We start from the raw sequence: 20,909 nt of genomic DNA, 5'->3' as shown, positions 1-20,909 counted from the left end.
ATATTAGACAGGAACTGTTTCTGACTGATTAATAACTTAAATGTACCCCATTAGAAGAGTATTTGACACATAGTAAGTGCTTAACAAATATATTTTTTACTATTCGATGACCTACGTTACCACTGATGCATACCATTAGAACAGGAGTGGGGTTTGCCTATGTTTGGAGTATGACTTCGGTCTTTTTCAGACTGTCAGTCCAAAGTGTTTATCGGCTGATGCAAAACACTCAAGGAGCAGTTGTGTTTCTTCCTGACAACAAGGATGTTCTCATTCGTTTTTGTTTTGTTAATTTATGGAGAGTGTAAGCATTTTGGTTTCTAATCCCAGACCAATTAGAGCATGTTTGAAAGCCTCTAATTTGAAACTTTCCCCCGCTTCATACACCTGTTTATTTTTGTATTCAGAAAATAAGAAAAGGTGGGCTTTATGGTGGCAGAGTTTCAAAAGTGTCAAAATTTATTGTGCTTTTTTCATGTTGTCTTAATGAACTTGATTTGGGCTTTTACTCAAATAGTTCTCGAAGAAAAACTTCGCAGATCCTTAAAATCTCTCTTTTCTAGGAAATCCTTATTCAGGGAAATAAAATTTGTTTGATATTTTTACTATAAATCCTGTTACTAAAACTCCTATTATTGGAATCCAAAGTATTAATCAAACAAGTCAATATTCTCGTACCTGTGAGAGAGTCTCTTTTGCATATTTGGAGATCAGTGCCATCGGATTTTAATTCTTTGGCTGGACTTGCACTTCACTTTTATCTTTGGTTTCAGGAATGGTCTTTCAGAGGAGAAATGATCGAGCATCAACTAGTTACAGAGACAGGCACCTGCTGAGCTGAACAAAGTATCCCAAATTTGTTCTTTGGATTTCCCTTAGACTCCTGAATTGAGTTCATTAGAGGAATCTTTTTCAGTGCAATTAATTACGATTAAAGCTTCAGAGTAAAAATGTCTGCTCTGGTTTCTTTTACCAACAAGAAAGGGAGTCTTTGAAAGCTGAGATGGGGCTTTCAGAGAGAATAAAAGAAAAGATTCAGAACTTTGCTTGAAACAATGAGGAGATTAAGGGAACTGGATCCAAAAGGTCTCAGCTTGTCATGGTTTTTGTTTCTCTGATGATGGAATCTCCCATAGGCATGATGGACCAGCCTTGATCCTAAGCTTTGGACTGAGAAAGCACCTAATTTTTCTTAAGGTTGGTGCTGTGGCTCCTTGACTCTTGTCCTGCTGGCCATGTGTCCTAGGACACAGAGTTCAGTGAAAGAGTAGATGGGCAGAACTATTTCACCATTGTGAAGTGTGTAAAAAAGCTTTATGGCCAAAGTAACTGCAGCAGGTTGCCTCACCGGCCCCACTTTTGCTGGAGCTGTGGATGTGAATTTTTGGGATTCCAAGCTGCATAAAACTAAAACCCTGCTCCTCTAGCCATAATACCCTTTAAATTGTATGTATTTATCATTGTTGTTTCCTTATTTTTCCGAGTAATTTTTATTATACACCTTTCGGTGTGCTATCCCCAAATCTCCCTCTCAGGCAGGGCCCCTGAGCTGAGAAAAAAGTATCCAAATTTGTTCTTTGGAGTTTCCTTAGACTCCGTGAATTTAGTTCATAGAGGAGGATCTTTACGAATTCACTTAATTATGATCAAAGCTTCATGTCTGTTCTGACTTACCAACAAGAAAACAGAGTCTTAGATTGCTAGATTTTGAGCCTTTGAGGGCCAGGGACCAGGCGTAAAGTTGCCGTGAGTATTTTTCCCAACACTTAGCAGAGTGTTTTGCACACAGAAGACATTTAATAAACACTATTGCTACTATTATTAGTATTACTACTTAGCTTTTTTCACTGGACTGACAGCAGGGCTATTTCTTTGGTGTGGAGAGAGACAAGATGCTTTTTTTTATTCTTTTATGGTTTTTTAAATCTTTGTAAACTCTAAAATTCCTAAATTCTGAAAGTTTGAATTTGTCTAGGTTAATTCACTAATTGCTTGAATAAAGGCTGTGAAAGGTAGGGTGGCCAAAATATTTTTCAATCTACATGAATGAAATCTCCTTAACAAAATGCTAAAACTGCTTCCCAAGTCAGTGTCAAAAACATCAGGAAAATGGCTAAGAAAATAAATATTTCTTTCAGACTCCCATTCATAGATGGAAACTCAGGGTCTGGAGCACAAAGGAATTTAAATATTTCTGTTGTTGCTGCCTAGGTGATTGTTTCAGATCTCCAACTATTCTATACTACTCCTGCATTTGTTAAAGGGGATACTATCCTTCCAGACAGCACAAAGATATGGAAAGCCTTTGGACATCCTCAGAATAGTTTTGTTTTGTTTTATGGTATTTGTTAAACACTTCTTATGACACAGTTCCTGTCCCACATGGGGCTCAAAGTCTTAATCCCCATTTTACAGATGAGGTAACTGAGACAAAGAGAAATGAGGTGACTTGCCCAAGATCACACAGCAGGCAAGTGGCAGAGCCAGGATTAGAACCCAGGCAGGCCCATGCTCTATCCACTAGGCCATGTTGTTTCTTGGCCATGCTGCTTCTCCCAGTTCTGCAAATTTAGCATTTATAGCTTTTTTTATGGGCGCAATGAAAACATCAAGTTGCTAGCTACAAACTAACTGGGTTTTTTGCATGAAATAATGTAACATCAGTGTTGCCAGCTTGAAGTTGCCATTAATCACAGCCTGGTATTGGCATAAAACAAGCTAACCCTATTCACCATTGTTGGTGAAGCCTCGCTGGAAGATTCCTGGAAGGACGACTCAAAAACTATGCCCACACAGAATTGGAGTGTAGATTCAAACCACAACAAGTCAAGGTGGAGTGAATTTTTTTAATGGTATTTGTTAAGCACTTACTATGTGTCAGGAACTATAATACACACTGGATAGTTATAAGCTAATCAGGTTGGACACAGTTCCTGTCCCACATGGGACTCACAGTCTTAATCCTCATTTTACAGATGAGGTAACTGAGTCCCAGAGAAGTGAAGACAAGAATAGCAGACAAATCGCGGAGCTAAAATTAGAACCCAGGACCTCTGACTCCCAGGACCATGCTCTATCTAGGGGGCCACACTTTTTTTTGTTAAGCATCTTTGTTTAACATCTGATCTCTATTAAACATCAGACTCATCAGAAATGCAGGGAATACCATCAAAACCTTTACAGTAATCCCTTCCTGTCATCCCCCGGATTCATCGCAAATCTGTTTCCTGAAGTACCACCCAGCAACCAGAACTGTAAAGAAGTTAAGAAAGAGGTCTTGTAGTCAACATTAACTTTTCTTTAAAATCACTGGCTCATTATTGGGCAGCAATGAAAAAATGCAACAAAAACATTAAAATAAAATAAACCCCCGTATATAATCATGGAATTTTCTCACTTTGAAAATACGATAAAAAATAACAGAAATGATCAAAGGGATGGAGACATAGAATCACACAAGATGCTCAAAAATCAGAATATGGTGGGCAAGAGTCTTGGAAAGAGGGCCAAATGCATCCAAAGTTCCTGGAATAGAGGTGAAGAAAGCAGTATTCAGTGGATCTCTAATCCTTTCGAGCCTCTTGTGTTCAAACTCATTCTAATTCTGAAGTTATGATTTTGACAGATGTGATTTCCTATTTCCAAGAAAATGTTAAAGCTCATGAAAAAACAGAAGGGTTCCCTGGACATAAAATGACTAACAACTCATCAAAATTCTATATTGCAAGTGGTAGGAAAATGAAGAGAAAGCAATCTTAGAATCCATAGAGGATCAAAATATGAAATAGGATATCCTCAGTTCTGCCATAACTTATGTTCTGGCTAGAACACTGTTCAGGAATTAGAGACAGTTCTTTCACCACATGAACCCGTATGGGCCCAGTGAGCCATGTTATTAGAAGAAACCGCTACTTTCTACCCGCTACCCGCTAATGCATGGGTAGCTGCTCAAATAGCCAAGAACTCCAGAATAAGTTTTTCTAACCACAAAGTTTTCCAAGAAAGCTATGTGTTCCAAGAATGCAGTCCTGTTATAGGAGTACTGGATGCTGGATGAATGTGCTTACATATTCACTTCTAGCCATTTTCTTTTACATATGAAGATGAAAAGAATTCTAGTTTTCTATTGCTACCTAGACCAGTATATAATTTCCTGCCTGAAACTTCCGTTTCCTCTTTCCACTAGGGAAAAAAATGGAAATTGAAGAAAAATGCTTGTAACAATAGCATGGCACTAATCACTACATATAATTAGCCAGATGATTTAATCTCCAAATATCACATATAATTTGAAGAATGAATGAAACATTATGATTCAGTAGTTTTCTTAAAGGAAAGTTAACTTCAACATTAGCAGGATATTTAGACTGGTAAGTCATTTAATGTCGGATTCTTTAGTCAAATTTCATTGCCATTTAATACAGAGTATTGTTTTTTTAAATATTTTGGGATATATATATATATATTTTAGACCATCAGTGAAATGAAAGAACTTAAGTTCTTTCAGGAAGTTCAAAATGTATTTTGTCCTGGGAGACTGATGAAATCTGAGGCAAATTATGTTATTCATACTTTCCTGAAGACAAACAGAATACACATGCATCCAAATTCATAGTACCTATTAGATGTGGCACTTACAGCTAGGCTTTTTGATGGACACTTTGATGGAAATTGATAATTTACCATTTTTGGATTACCAAAAGCCTATTACCTACTCGATTATGAAGAAAATTTATTTTGCCTGTATTAGTGGTGACTCGTTTCCCTACAGTCTCTCTTAACTTGTAATTAGGCAGAGCTGTGTTTTGCACCTCATGATTTTAACCAAACTCTGAGTCAGTGATAATTTTAGTCATTGGCTCTTGAACTCCTGGTTCTTCCTTGTGTCAGTAGTAGATTTGTAGTACATAGTTCGGTCTCTTGGGAGGAAGGCCGGAAAGATGACTTGGAACAAAGTGCCATTCTAATAGTGATAATAAAACTATTAATAATTATTTAGACTATAAACTCCTGGTGGGCAGGGAGCATGCCTACCGAATCTGTGTTATTGTATTCTCTCTCTCAAGTGCCTAATACTGTGATCTGCACGCAGTAGGTGCCCAATAAATATGATTCATTGATTGAATCATGGTATTAAGCGCTCAGGGAGATACAAGATGATCAGGTCGGTGACAGTCCCTGTCAAACACGAAGTTCAGAGTCTAGATAGGAGGGAGAACAGGTATTGAATCCCCAGTTTATGGATGAGGAAACTGAGGCACAGAGAAGTTTTATGATTTATCAAGGTCACATATCAGACAAGTGACAGAGTCAGGATTAGGACCCTAGGTCTCTGGTTCCCACATCCATGCTCTTACCACTAGGCACGCTGAGTCTCATTATCCTAGAATGAGGATAATTATCGTAGATATCTCATTCTAGGATAAATGTAAATAAAAAATAATTCTTGCAATCAGGAACCACTCAGCCCATTCTACTTCTCTTGTTCCAGGGTAGTTCACGGTGTACTGGGATTTACTACAGCAAACTCCTCCTGCAGGACCAACGTTCATAGTTTTAACAAAACTCACCAGGGAAGCCCCTTAAATGGCCTTTGAATAGCAAGTTTTCCAGTTCATATAACTCTTGACTTAATTTGTTGAACCCTTAACGTGATTATATTCTAAGGAATTAAATACCACGTCCTATTGATTTATAGGTAAACTCCTCGAATAGAACAACCCAAATGTGTAGCTCTGGAGGAGATATTATTTTACTCACAACACTGATGTCAGAAGTTCAGAACCAGTGCCTATTAGAGTGGTCAGTGGTTTGAATTTGGTAAATCCATGGAGACTACTGAGAAAGTGTTGCTCTCTGGACCCTTAACCAACTGGCATTGAGAGCCTTCATAACAGTGACAAATTAGGCTGACATCCCTAATGCAGAAGGAATTGCCCAAGTTTGATCCTATTCCTCAGCAATGCAGTTCCCCGGTGGTATTTGCATAAACTCTCTGCTAATAGGATGTCAACCACCTCGGCTATCCAGATCAGTGATCTCCTCTTACCTCTGATGTTCCTCAGATTGGTCTGCTGCACTGTGATTAGCCACCATTATTTTCTCTTTAACAACTCCAACAGTGAAGTTATCGACTAAATCTGATCAATGCCTAATCCTGCGTTGATATTTTGAACGTAAGCACGACCAAGATTCACTCTGATATATGCTCCTTTTCAGTCTCAGGGGACTTAACTCACCCCCTTTGGGCTGTCCTGTCTAAAATGACAGGCCTTTTTTGATTAACCAAAGCCTTCTATGATGTTGAAAAACAGGAAACTTTTACTGAAATCAGTCAATCAGTGATATTTACTGACTCACATAACAGCGTTCATTGCTTTGTTTGGGGGTTGGGCCACTATGCCCTCAATTATCTTGAATCCAACCAGGCTCCCCCTTCTAATGCCCTCCCTCTCCCCGTTCCTTTTTATTTCCACCACCCCGGTCATTTTCACCTTGGTTGTCCAAGTGTATTTTATTGGATCCCTTCAAATTCAAGTTAGAAAATGAGAAACTCAGAGTGAAATTGTTCTGCACTTTCACTTTGCTCATGGCTTGTGTTTCCATCATTCTTATCTGATCTCTGATTCAGCAGTGTTGGGAGGGGGTTGCATTCATTGTAATCCCTATTTAAGGTTTGGTTAAATGGCAAAGAAGCAGGAGAGTTTGGGCTTGCCTAAAAAGTAAATCCAGTCACATCCCTTGACAGGTTGTTGTGAAAAATGTTTGGGTCTGTCGGGAGAAGCAAAATTTCATTCCAGGATTGGGTGGATGGCCCAGAATCTCTAGATTAGTCCACAGAAGATACAGGCCTTTTCGTTTTCTCATCCCTGCTAGAATGCTAAATTGTGGCATTCAAATAAAAGACTTAATTGAGTCTTATGGCCATTTTGATTTTAGTTAATGAACCTGTCCCAAGAGTGGCTTGCTCCAATTCACTTGCTGCCTTTAAAAGCACTGAAACAGCGCTCTCTCCCCACTCCTTTTGATCCTCCTCTCCCACTTCTTCCCACCTGACTCAATTCACTCCTCTCAATCCAATCTACTCACTGTACCTCATTTTCATGTTAACTGCTGCCTAAGTCTTGTAGTTCATCTTCCACGATCTCCCGTCTTCATATCTGGAGACCACTGCTCTCCCCATCTTCAAAACTCTTTCAAACTCACATCTCCTCTAGGAGGCCGTTCCCTGATGAATCTTTATCTTTCTACTTTATTTCCCCATCTACTGCCACTTCAATACTTTGGGTCACTTAAGCACTGGGTACTCACTCCACCTCTGTCCCCTGTAAACTTACATATGTTTTTAAACTCTATTGCTTCCTCCTACTCATAATTACGTTTAGCAAATGCTAAACATGTGGACTATAAACTCCTTGAAGGTAGGGATCATGTTACTAACTCTATTGTACTCTCCCAAGAACAAAGTATGCTCTCAGTAAATACAGTTGATTGATTCATTCACTTGATAATGAAGCCCCAAGCCCCAAACTGCATAGTCTAATGGAAAGACAGAGACCTGGGAGTCCTAGCACCTGGGTTCTAATCCAGCTCCATCACTTGCCTACAGTGTGACCTTGGGCAAGTCACTTTAATTTCTCCATGCCTTAGTTTTTTCAACTGTAAAATGGGGATTGAGTACCTGCCCTCCCTGTTACTTTGCCCTGTGAGGTCCATGTGGGACAAGGACTGTGCCTGAACTGATGATCTTGTACCAACCCCAGTGCTTAGTACAGTCCTTGGCATATAGTAAGCACTTAACCAGTACCACAATCATTACTGCTGTCACCAGATTCCTTTCCAAAGCAGAAAACTCATTCACCGCCTTTCTACGGTAGTCCCAGGCTGCCACCATATGCCTGTCACATGGCAATGTGAGGTTGCAAGTCCACAAAATGCTGCTCTCTCCTCCCCACTCTCTCTCCTTGCCCTCAACTCTGCACCCCCCCCAGCGATAATGAGGACTGCCCAAAGCTCACCTTCCATCCTCAGATTTTATACAAAAACACGCCACTGGGCCACCTCCATGGAAATGGGACTGCCTTGACCTGCCAGGCCCATTCTTAGAATCACACCCACTTTCATAGCATTTAGTGTTGATGTGAGTTTAATAAAGACTCATAAAATTGCCACATTCTCCTTAATCGATTGCAAATGCTCATAATTACCCTGAGGCTGTTTTCATCTGCCTGATGACTGTAATATTCTCAAGTCTGTCTCTAGACAATCTAAAGCTGTTTATTACTCATTTGGCCCCTTCCCAAGTTCCAGTTCTCAGCTACTTCACTGTGCCTCGATAAACACATAATTAATTCGTACTCATCACTGAACTCTTTTCTTTGCCTTAGTACGCACTATGTCATCTAGATAAACAAGGGCCATATATTCTGCTGCTTTCTGATCTCTTCAACCAGGAAATGTATTCTGAGGTGGCTTTTCGCCCAATTTGACATCCTGATAGTAAGGCCACTGATGACTCTTGTGAATTCCAGACAGGGAAATGTGTGTAAAGTCACACGTGGCACTGGGCATGAATGTAACATGATGAAATCACACACCATTTTGTGGGGTTTGGTAATTTTGTGGAACCATGGGGCACTTCTCTGGGAGGGATTAGTAATCGGCATACTCTCGGCCAAGAGGACAGCTAGAACATAATCCTCAAAGAGATTGACCACTTGACATTGTAAACTTGCAACAAGAAGGGTGTAGCTGCCTGCTGGACTGTGTTGGAACTCATTAGGACAATGTCATTTCAGACAGAATTCAGCCAGGACAAGTCCGGTGGTTTCTCTCAAACATCCTTGGAAGTTCAAGCTGTGACCCTGGGGTTTTTCATAACCAGAACCCCGGGTGGCATTCCAGGACCCTTCAGGAAATGAGTTCTATGTTCATCTGGCAATCTGGCTCCCCATCATCAGAGGGCTTCCTATTTCCAGATGTGCTGCTCCAGACCTAGATTGAAAGAAAAGGGAGCAGACCATTGCTTGACCATCGAATAAGGGCACTGTATCGTTTACTATGTATCCACACATACCCATGTAGTGGTCTGAAGTGAAGCTGAGGTTCCCACCCCATCCCTCACTGCCTCTTTCTTAGTAGAACCCAGGTCCCACCTACTCACTCTACAAGGAACTGTGGCTGAAATGACCTCAACAGCATTCTAGACCAGAGTGTGAGAAATGTGTCCACCTCCCAATCTGCAGTTTTCATTAATGGGACAAACACGCTGGGCTGGCGTGTGCCATTAGGTGGCTGGATATGTACCTAGATGTACTAGCACTAGTGATTATACACAGCGAGGGGGCTGTTTTTCCTGAGGGGATATGGGAGTAATCAGTTCAGGTCTTTGCTGCTTGGGAGAAGCAGTGTGCAGAATGGATAGAACACATCTTTGGGAGTCAGATGGACCGGAGTTCTATCCTGGCTGTGCCACTTGTCTGCTGTGTGATCTTGGGCAAACTCACTTAACTTGTCTGTACCTCAGCTACCTCATCTGTACAATGGGAATTAAGATGTGAGTCTCATGTGGGACATGGACTGAGCCCAACCTGACTACTTTGTTACTTCAGCACTTAGAACAGTGCCTGACACATAGTAATTGCTTAACAAATACCATAAAAGAAGTAAAAGTTATGAGAAGTAAGATTCTGGGCCCCAGATTGAAGACAATTAAAACACTTAATGAGAGGTTGTGGTGCATATTACAATTTCCATTATGTTCTCATTCCAGAGAAATAGTTGTTTAATTTATCTAATCATTGTGTGAGAAATTCCATATAATCATCTCCCAACCATTTACTAAAGATCTCCATTTCCTATCAGAAAAGGAGCCCAACTGTTCAGATTATGAAATCAAACAGACTAAGAAATTCTAGAGAGACTTTCCAAAACCAAATGAAAAGCCCCATAGAAACTCAGTTAAACCCCATCAGATCTGTTTGCCCATTTTCCCTGTGTACTGGGCTAAATGGCATCTTTTTAAAAGCCATCAACCTACCTAGAACTTCGGCCCTAAAACCTAGTGTGTTTCAAACCCTGTGGGTTTGAAATGGCCTCCAGCCAGAGTTCTTTTAGAGGTGTAGTATATTCTTCTTGAGATAAGGATAGCTAAGTTGACCTTTCAGTTCTGATAGTGCCCTGGATTCTGAGCTATAAGAGAACACAGGCTGCGTCAGCCCAGGGTGAGGTTCCCCCGCACTGCTCCGGCCAAAGGTCGGCTGTGTGAGAGGTCTGCAACTGGGCCTCTCCCTGCCCTCACAACCCACACAATCCCACAGACTCTGCCCCCTACCCTGCCCCCACCTCTGCCACTGGTGTCAATCTCTGAGGAAAGTCCTGCCACTCCCTTCCCCAACACTGCCCCTACTTGGAAAGTCGAGAGGCTTCATAATTTAAATTACATAGACAGCAGACCAAGAGGTACTATAAACCACTCCTTCATGGGATCATCTTGAAGGATTTCTCCTGATGACTTTGAATAATAACAACAATAATAATAATGACATTTGTAAGCACTTACTATGTGCCAATCACTATTCTAAGCACTGGGTTAGATAGGTAATTGGGTTGTCCCATGTGGAGTTTACAGTTTTAATCCCCATTTTTCAGATGAAGTACCTGAGGCACAGAGAAATGAAGTGACTTGCCCTAGGTTACACAGCTGATATGTGGCGGAGCTGGGATTAGAACCCACATCCTCTGGCTCCCAAGCCCGGGCTCTTTCCACTGAGCCATGTAATATTTATGATACTTGTTAAGCACTTAATATGTGTCAAGGACTATTCTCAACTGCTGGGGTAGATACAAGGTAATCAGAAGGCACCCAGTCCCAGTCTCATGTGGGGCTCACAGTCTTAATCCTCATTTTACAGTAGAGGCAGCTGAGGCCCAGAGAAATGAAATGACTTGCAATTGAGGGAGTAGGGATTAGAACTCAGGTCTTGACTGCGAGGCCTGTGCTCTATCCACTAGGCCATGCTGCTATTTCATAGAATGCAATGCTCCAATTCTTCGTGGAACCCTGAAAGAAGCTGTCTTCTCAGCCAGACCCACCGACACCTGGCAAGCAGTGAGGGCAGGTGTGCCTAAATCGACCCCTCCCTCATCCCAGCAGCTCAGTCTCGAATCAGGTCTCTGCTGCCCTCCTTTTGCTCAGGACCCTTTCACATGCCTTGTCTCTCCATGACTCCTCCTGTACTTACCTGGCCTGTTGTAATGCTGACCTCAAACCTTCCAGAGAAGGGAACTGACATTAATTGATTAATCAATCAGTGTGTTTACTGGAGGGGATGTTTTGTGCAGATCACTTTCATAAGCACCCGGGAACTCAAAACAGAAGGCAAAAGATGTGGTCCCTGTCATTATGGAAATTACTGTGTATAAGAGGAAGCAAGAAACAAATAATTTAGGAATTGTGTTTTTTTTTAATGGTATTTTAAAGTGTTTACTCTATGCCTGGCACCATACTAAACACTGAAGTAGATACAAGCTAATCAAGTTGGAGACAGTCCATGACCCAGATGGGACTCACATTCTTAATCCCCATTTTACAGATGAGGTAACTGAGGCACAGAGAAGTTAAGTGATTTGCCCAAGATCCCAGAGCAGGCTAGTGTCAGATCCGGGATTAGAACCCAGGGCCTTCTGACTCCTAGGCCTATTCTCTATCCACTAGGCCATGCTGCTTCTCATCTATGAGGAAGGGAAGTGCAGTGAGTGATGATAGCAAGAGTTAGGAACATGGATACCTGAATAAGTGAATACGTAGAGTTCATAGGTGTACACGTAAGAGCTGAAGTTGGCAACATATAAAGACAAGTGGTAGAAATGGGATTAGAACCCAGGTCCTCTGACTCCCAGGTCCAGGTTCTTTTCACTAGGCTACATACCTAGCCATTGTTCTCCAATCAGCCTGGTGCTACCGGTCAAAACAGAACAGTACCTGGCCAGAGAAGCATTAGTCTAGTTGGGGTGCTATTATATTCTTGTGTTCTTATTAGAATTACCAATTAACTAGATTCAGGATACTGGCCTGTAGCCATTCATTTCACTGATTATTTTTTAGCTTTAACCTAGTTCAGTTAATTCATAGCCTATAACGTCATAGTCTTTAATCTCTGCTCTACCAATTTTACTATGTGTATTACAACTAGACATTTCTACCAGTTGTTTTCTGCTCAGTGTAACCAGCTTGTCTGCCAATGTTTTTTGTTAATTGTTGTCTACATTTCCTGAGCATTTCTAATTGCTTCTTAATTGTAATGGGAATTACCTTTTTTAAAACAATTCTTAAACTTAAAACCCCCAAACACAGTTAGAATAATAGTTGGTGAATTAGTAACCACCCTTGATTTCCTACCTAGTAATATGATAAGGAAATGCTGCATTTTGCACAGTCATGGTTCTTGGTCTTGTTTCATTGACTTAATATATAGCCTTAGGTTCTCTAAATCAATGAAGTTTTGATTGACCAAAAAGCAACAAAGGTAGGTTCCAAGGTAATTTTTGATTTCCCGGGAGATTTTTGTCAAATCTTCTCATAATGTAAACAGTTGAAGACCCACCGTTTTTGGAGCTGGATTTGAAGAAACACCCATGCCCATCCGGGAGCTCTGAGAGCTGGTGAGGTACAGAGGCAGACAACGAACTGGGTGTCTGCAGAATGATTTTGTGTACTCGGGAGGAGAGTCACAGCAGTTTTTCCCATCGCTTGCATGGAACCAGGAATTTCTGTAGCATTTCCCATAATCTTGTGCTACTTAAATTGGCCTTGAAGTGCCAAAAATTTCTAACTACTCTAATTAGATTGAATTTAATCTTCCTCATTTAGACACTGAATAGAAACCGCAATTAGCACTTGACTACCTTTTAGAATCTAGCTTATTTTAGAAAGAATATGTGCTTATTCTGTCAAATTTTAACACTTTCTAAAAGGATTTCAGTAGCTTGGTTAAAAACCTAAAATGCCTTTCAGAAAGTCGTGTTAGGGAGATTGTGAAAGTACCCTGAATGAAGTGCATCTTCTCTCCTCCAGAAATGCAGCTTTGCCTGCTGCTGGCTCGCTCAGGAAATTGCTCTCCTGCAGGTTAGAAAGAAGAAGTGTATCCAGTCTTCATTCCCTATTTGTTCTCTAAGGCCTATCAGCTGTTGCCTGGGAATCAAATAAACTCTTTATATAACCTTGAAAATGGCCCTTTACAGGAAAAAGATCTGCAGGTTAGTTCCACTTCCAGAGAAAGTAGAGTGTAGACAGCCCAGAGACAACTGTGTGGCCTAGAGGAGCAGCATGGTAGTGGAAGAGCACAGGCCTAGAAGTCATAGGACCTGGTTCTAATTCAACTGTCACTTTGTCTACCGTGTGACCTGGTAAGTCACTTAACCTCTCTGTTCTCAGTTACTTCATCTCTAAAATGGGGATTAAAACTCTGAGCCCCCTGTAGACATGGACTGTGTCTAACCTTGATTAGCTTGCATATACCCCAGTTTTTGTACAGTGCCTGGCACTTAGTTAATCCTTAATAAATAGCATTTTTGAAAATAGAAAAAGGACAGCTAGCTCCAAATCAGCAGAGGCTCCTCGTGTAGGGCCCAGTGTGGGGAGGAGTCATGACAGTGGGAGGAAAGCTTACCAGTGTTAGTTCCATGATGGAAGCAGCCCAAGCCCTCACTTCTGTGCCACAGAGCCCGAGCCTGAGGAAGATAAGGATAACGCAGGGTGCTTGAAAATGTGGTGGAGCTAAATGCTACCACCAATATTTTGTGATTTTGATAATGTTGTTCATGAGGTTTAAGCCACTGTCTGGAGATAATAGCCCTGTTAAGGCCATTTCTCATCGTTTCCTGGAATTCCCTGGCTCATTAGTGCCCAGAGGCTGAGAGCTTGGGGATATGGAAACCACCATGACTTTCGTCTCTTGGCTTCCAGACTTGGTCGGGAAAGGGGATAAATGAGAGAAAAGTGATTTCCTGGGTTTTGTAAATGATCAATTTTGTCCTGGCTGATTTCCACATGGAACTGAGGTCCAGGAGAAAATCTGCAGGAAAAATCCTGAGAATTAATTTCTGATCTGATTGTATTTCATCTATCCCAGAGATTAATACAGTCCTCGGCGTTTAGTAAATGGTTAACAAATACTACTATCATGATTATGCCCCTACACACACTTGGCAGAAATCTCTTTCCTTCTCCCATCCTTTCCTCCTGCATCTGCCCAAACCCGAGTCTGCTGTCACATGAGGCCCAAGAGGTCTCCCGAGAATGACCAGGCCCTATGGTACTCAACGAATAGCTCGCTGTGGAAGTGCAGTAAGCCAGACACATATAGTCCCCTGAGGGAGGAATTTGGTGCAGTTGTTTCAGCTTCACCAACCTCAGTCTCCTCTTTGAGTCCATGAGGTCTGTGCTGCATATACTTGAAACGGGAGCAGTGTGGCCTAAAGGAGAGAGCACAAACCTGGGAGTCAGAAGACTTGGGTTTCTAATTTCCAGCTCTGCCACAGAAGCAGCATGGAGTAGTGGATAGAACATGGGCCTGGGAGTCAGAAGGTCATGGGTTATAATCCCAGCTCTGCCACTTGTCTGTTGTATCACCTTGGGCAAGTCAGTTAACTCTCCGTGCCTCATTTAGCTCATCTACAAAATGGGTCGAGACCATCCCATGTGGGACAGGAACTGTGTCCAAACCAATTTGCTTCTATCGAACCCAGCTCTTTAGTACAGTGTCTGGCACATAGTAAGCTCTTTAGAAATATCATAATTACTTTTCTCCTGTGTGAATCTTGGGTAAGTCTTCTAGACTGTGAGCCTGTCGTTGGTAGGGATTGGTTATTTGTTGCCGAATTGTACTTTCCAAGTGCTTAATACAGTGCTCTGCACACAGTAAGCGCTCAACAAGTATGATTGAATGAATGAAAGTCTTCTCTGTCCCTCTGTTTCCTCAACTGTAAATGGGGTTTCAATTCCTATTCTCCCTCCTACGTAGATTCCAAGTATTAGTACAGTGCTCTGCACACAGTAAGCGCTCAGTAAATAAGATTGAATGAATGGTGAGCCCTATGTGGGACAGAGACTGTGCCTGACCCCACCTTCAAAGTCTTATTAAATTTTCACCTCCTAAAAGAGGACTTCCCTGATTAAGCCATGTTTCCCCCTAATCCTCCTACTTTCTAATCGTCTGTGCACTTGGATCTGTCCCATTTTAAGCACTTGATATTCACCACAGCCTCAGCCCCACAACACTTATGTACATATCCATATTTTTATGTTATTGTCTGTCTCCCCTCTAGACTGTGAGCTCTTTGTGAGCAGGGATTGTGTCTCCCACCTCTGTTGAACTGCACTCTCCCAAGCGCTTAGTACAGTGCATAGTAAGCACTCAGTAAATAGCACTGATTGACCCAGGCTTCAGTCCCATGATGGACAAAGACTTGTGCCTCACCTGATTATCTTGTATCTACCAGTGTTTAGTACAAAGCTTGGCACATAATAAGCGCTTAACAAATTCCACAATTATTATTATTATCATTATTATTGTTGTTATTGTTGTTATCATTATCGGAGCCCTGCCTTCAGGGGTTTTGCCAATGTTGGGCAGAAGTCCTGCTCAGTTAACCCAAATACCCTCATGTCTTTGCCCTGACCTAATTGGTATCTTTGTGTGCTCTCCACGTTCCTAGATATCCGTGGAATCCAGGAGTTCTTGGATAAAGTGTCTCAGCAGGGAATGGACGTCGCCCTCCAGAAAGTGGAGAACAACATCAACAAGATGATCACGGGGCTCTTTTCAACCATGCGGATAGAGGAGCTGAACCGTTACCGGGACACCCTCAGACGGGCTGTCCTGGTCATGAATCCATCCACGGCTAAGTCCTTCATTACGGAGGTGAGTGCCCGTGACAGCTTTCCAAGATATCAGTCCAGAACGCACAGAAGAGAAAAAGTCTTTGGAACCCGGCCAGGGAATTAAACTTCCACAACTCTCATTAGCAGGAATGGTGAAGGAGCACAGCTAATTCTTTGATCATCACATTTACCCCATACCGGCCCCCAATCATTAGGAATATTTGCATTTGTTTGTATTTAGCCTGAGGCCAGAGAGGTTAGGTGGCTGTCAACACCCTGTGGAGACAAGTCTCCCACAGTTGGACACCTGGTTCCTTTCCAGGACAAATGAATGAGGCAATTTCAGACCAGTTAGGGAATCGGCACACCTCAAACTCCACTAGACCTCAGGGGGACTTAGTTGAAGCAAGGTCATGTTGCCAAAACCTCTGGCAAAGAGGGTCCGGCCAGGACAGTGACCCCTCTAAATAATGGACACGTGGAATGACTGCAGACACTGCCTCTAAGTGCTGGGGTAGAGACAAAGTAATTAGGTTGGACACAGTCCATGTCCCACATGGGACTCTAAGTCTTAATCCCCATTCCACAGGATATGTAACTGAGGCCCAGAGAAGGAAAGTGATTTGGCCAAAGTCACATAGCAGACAAGTGGCAGAGCCAGGACTAAACCCAGGTCCCTTCTGCCTCCAAGACCTATGCTCTATCCACTAGGCCATGCTGTGCTTCTTCACATTACTGATTATTCTGATTTGACTACTTAAAGGCAGTGCTCCCTCAAAGTCAACAATTCTATGTACCTATTGAGGTTTCACCTATGAAATTCTTGGCTACACTGCTTGTGGCCTTCTCGTGCTCTTGGTGGGGCCTTGTAGAAAGAGTGGCAGGCCTGGAAATCAGGAGACCAGGGTAGCTAACCTGCTCTGCCACGTGACCTTGGGCAAGTCACCTATCTCTCTGTACTTTTTTTAATGGTATTTGTTAAGCACTTACTATGTGCCAGACACTGTTCTAAACGCCGAAGGTAATGAGACAAGGTAATAAGGTTGGCTGCAAGTCCATATCCCACATGGGGCTCACAGTCTTAATCCCCAATTTTACAGATGAAGTAAATTTGAAGCACAGAGAGGTTAAGTGAATTGCCCAAGATCACACAGCAGACGAGTGGCAGATCCGGGAGTAGAACCCAGGTCCTTCTAACTCCCAGGACCATGCTCTATTCACTAGACCACGCTGCTCCTAAATTCCTCATCTGTAAATTGGGGATTAACTACGTGTTGTTCCACTCCCTGCTAGGCTGCGGGACTGGGACTGTGTCTGATCAGATTATCTTGTTTCTATCCAAGCACTCAGCACAGGGCTTGCCACAGAGTAAGCATTTAACAAATACAACTATCATCATTATTATTCTAGAGTGGATGTTTGTTGATGTCTTCTAAGGAGGTCACCTCGCAGTGGGACAGGGATAGCCGCATGTTTCGTGAATTCAGAACTGGCCAGAGATGAAGATGGATCCTCTGAGCTTTTCTGATGGCTGGCTAGAGAGGCCCTAGACCCTCTAGGACCTACTGTCCCTCTCTTTCATTCTCTCCCCTTCCACCCCCACTCCTTCCCTTCAACTGATTTCCAGGAAAAACTCCTCAGGAGCTGCTCCCAGGCCCCAGTCTCATTCTTCCACTTGATTGTTTTGAAGGTTGTTTGTTTGAGTTAAGCAAGATTTTGGCTTTAGTTTCTAAAGATCTGTGTCTCAAGAGCTGGAAATAATGATCTTAGTTGCAGTGCCTCTAACACGGTCCCAGGAGTACTTAAGCTTCATTCACTCATATTTATTGAGCGCTTACTGTGTGTTAGAACACTGTACTAAGTGCTTGGAAAAGTACAGTAAGCTTCTTTGTGTATTGTGGATGTGCCGATCAGGACGGGTCACGTTTGGTTAGCCAGGGTGATCTTGGTTGTTTTCAGTTTTGAGGGAGAGCTTGCTGGTTTAGGTCAGCAGATGAGTTCTATTCAGGCCTAGCTGGCCCAATTCGCCAATTCCGTTATGTCATTCCGGGTGGATGGAGAAGCAGATCGTCTCTGATTCCTGTAGGAAATGGCCAGAAGCAGATCGTCCCTGATTCCTGTAGGAAATGGCCCGAAACAGATCGTCCCCCGGTGCCCGGTAACATTTTCATGGCATTGTTGAATTCCGCTTTAGGATTCATCTCCATTTTCTTTGGGGAAAGAACTGAGCCGCTTGCTTCTCGGTGGACCTATTTCCCCACAGCGCCGAGTCCTCGGGATCTCTTCAGCGGACATTCAGTGGGGACAGAACGTAGAGCTGGTAACCTGATCCGTTGAGCCACAGTCTTGTTGAGGATGCCGGTCGGTCGGGTACCTTAGATATTGCCACACTCAGGGGGAGTCCCACCCAAAGAACCCACCACCCGAATATAGAGATTGAGTCCATGTCCCCAAAACCGAGGCAGACGCGTGAGAGCTGGAGGATGCCTGCCTGGCAGTTCCGGTGATCCCCAGCCGTAGCAAGGAACACCTAGTGCCGACACAGTTCTAAGAACACCGTTTAGTGTTAACACTGTTAACACTGTTAACTCTGTTTAGTGTTTAGTGCCACCTAAACAGGCAGAGCATTTTCGGGGGCAGGGGGGCAGGAGGCCCCAGGCTTTGGGTTTGGGGTAACTCCTCAGGCCCTCCTGGAAGAAGGAGAAGCAGCGTGGCTCAGTGGAAAGGGCCTGGGCTTCGGAGTCAGAGGTCTTGAGTTCGACTCCCGGCTCACCTGTCAGCTGTGTGACTGTGGGCAAGTCACTTAACTTCTCGGTGCCTCAGTTACCCATCTGTAAAATGGGGATTAACCGTGAGCCTCACGTGGGACAACCTGATTACCCCAACGCTTAGAACAGTGTTCTGCACATAGTGAGCGCTTAACAAATACCAAGATTATTATTATTATTATTAAGAGGCCAGGACCACCATGTTTCTGCACTTCCTGAATTAGGCTGCTGCCCAAGCCCCTCCCTATCAGAGGGCTCACGGACAGTGTCGGCATGACTGCAGAGGCCTTGGCCGCCTGGACCTCTGGAACCGAGCTGTGGGACGAGGTCCCTAGAGAGCGTCCCGAAGAGACGACACAGCCCACATTTCCCTGAGTCTCTGTCCGGGGATCAGGTCCATCTGCGGCTGCTAAAGGCTGTAATGTTGGTATTTGTTAAGCGCTTACTATGTGCCGAGCACTGTTCTAAGCGCTGGGGTAAGACACAGGGGAATCGGGTTGTCCCACGTGGGGCTCACGGTCTTGATCCCCATTTTACAGATGAGGGAACTGAGGCACCGAGAAGTGAAGTGACTTGCCCAAAGTCACACAGCCGGCAAGTGGCAGAGCTGGGGTTCGAACCCATGACCTCTGACTCCAAAGCCCGTGCTCTTTCCAGTGAGCCACGCTGCTTCTCTGTAGAGGTATGCCCCGCTACTGAGCTGTAGGGGACGGAGGCGGCCCTGAGCCAGTGTCCCCTCTGTGCAGTGAGAGCCCCTCTCCCACAGATGGTGCTGATGTGACAGCCCTCTGCCAGTGGCAGGGACCTTGGCCGTGCAGTCATCACCCCTTCGCCCTAGATGGTGCTCTTCCCAACTCTGCAGTGGCCATCACTCTCCTACTGATTTTCTAGATCTGCAAGCCTGACGCTGGCGATGGGCTTTTCTCCACCTCCCTCTCACTGGGGCTGTGGGCTGCCGCTGTCCTCTCAGAGGTCCCGGAGAACAGCAACCTGTCTGGACTGCTGCGTTCGAATAACCAGATGAAACTCCGCGGCCACGGGAAGGGCAGGGGCCTGGTCCTTGAACCAGGCCCCAAGCGTGGCTTAGTGGAAAGAACACGGGCTTGGGAGTCAGAGATCGTGGGTTCTAATGTCGACTCCTCCACTTGTCTGCCGTGTGACCTCGGGCAAGTCACTTAACTTCTCTGGGCCTCAGTTACCTCATCTGTAAAAATGGGGATAAAAAAATGTGAGTCCCACGTGGGACAATCTGATTACCCTGTATCTCCCCCAGCGCTTAGAACAGTGCTCTGCACATAGTAAGAGCTTAACAAATACCATCATCATCATTATTATTATTATTATTAAGTTGACCGTAATAGCAATCTGCCCCAGTGTCCTTTTAAATCGCTCTTTTCTCTGAGGCAATATGCTGAACCCCTGAGCTTGATATGGTCCCCCAGAGGAATCCATTGCCCCTCCCTTTATAACCCAGAAGACTTAGTGCGAGGGTGACGTGCAAAACGGGGACGCTTAGGAACAATTGTGTGATCAATCATGTTTTTTGAGAACTTACCGTGTACAGAACACTGTACTAAGTGCTTAGGAGAGTACAGTGTAACAGAGTTGAGAGACCCACAGTTGAGCTTACGGTCTAGAGGGGGAGACAATTGCAGATATGTTCATAAATGCTGTGGAGCTGAGGGGTGCAAATTCAAGTGCTATGGTGATACAGAAGGGAGTAAAAGAAGAGGAAATGAGGGCTTAGTTGAGGACGGCCTGCTGAAGGAGATTTGCTTTTAATAAAACTTTGAAGGTGGGAAGAGTGATCCTCTGTTAGATATGAAGAGGGAAGGTGTGCCAGGCCAGAAGCAGAATGTGGGCAGGGGATGGAGGTAAAATAGATGAGATTGAGATCCACGGAATAGGTTGGCATTAGAGGAGCAAAGTTTGTGGGCTGGGTTGTAGTAGGAAACCAGAAAGGGAGCAAGGAGATTGAGTGCTTTAAAGCCGGCAGTTTCCGTTTGATGCGGGGGTGGATGGACGACGATTGGAAGTCCTCGAGGAGTGGGAAAACATGGACTGAACGTTTTTGTAGAAAAGCAATCCGGTCAACAGAGTGAAGTATGGACTGAAGTGGAAAGAGACAGGAGGCAGGGAGGTCAGGAAGGAGTCTGATACGGTTATCAAGGTGAGGTGTAGGATAAGTGCTTGGATTAATGTGGTAGCAATTTGTGCGGAAAGCAGCGTGGCCTAGTGGATAGAACTCATGCCTGGGA

At 43.6% G+C, this 20,909-nt stretch overlaps 1 protein-coding gene across 1 annotated transcript in view; it reads left to right on the top strand.

The window, feature by feature from the left end:
* GRID2 (glutamate ionotropic receptor delta type subunit 2) overlaps window positions 1-20,909 on the top strand; it is an 873,695-nt gene that overhangs the window by 533,518 nt on the left and 319,268 nt on the right. The window contains 1 exon segment of the mRNA XM_029076869.1: window positions 15,718-15,923. Within this exon segment, the coding sequence (XP_028932702.1) occupies window positions 15,718-15,923 (206 nt within the window).

The sequence above is a fragment of the Ornithorhynchus anatinus genome, chromosome 12 (assembly GCF_004115215.2).
Source record: "Ornithorhynchus anatinus isolate Pmale09 chromosome 12, mOrnAna1.pri.v4, whole genome shotgun sequence".
NCBI classification, from domain to species: Eukaryota; Metazoa; Chordata; class Mammalia; order Monotremata; family Ornithorhynchidae; genus Ornithorhynchus; species Ornithorhynchus anatinus.
The sequence above is the reverse complement of the archived record's forward strand: the minus strand, read 5'-3'. Positions and strand labels throughout refer to the sequence as shown.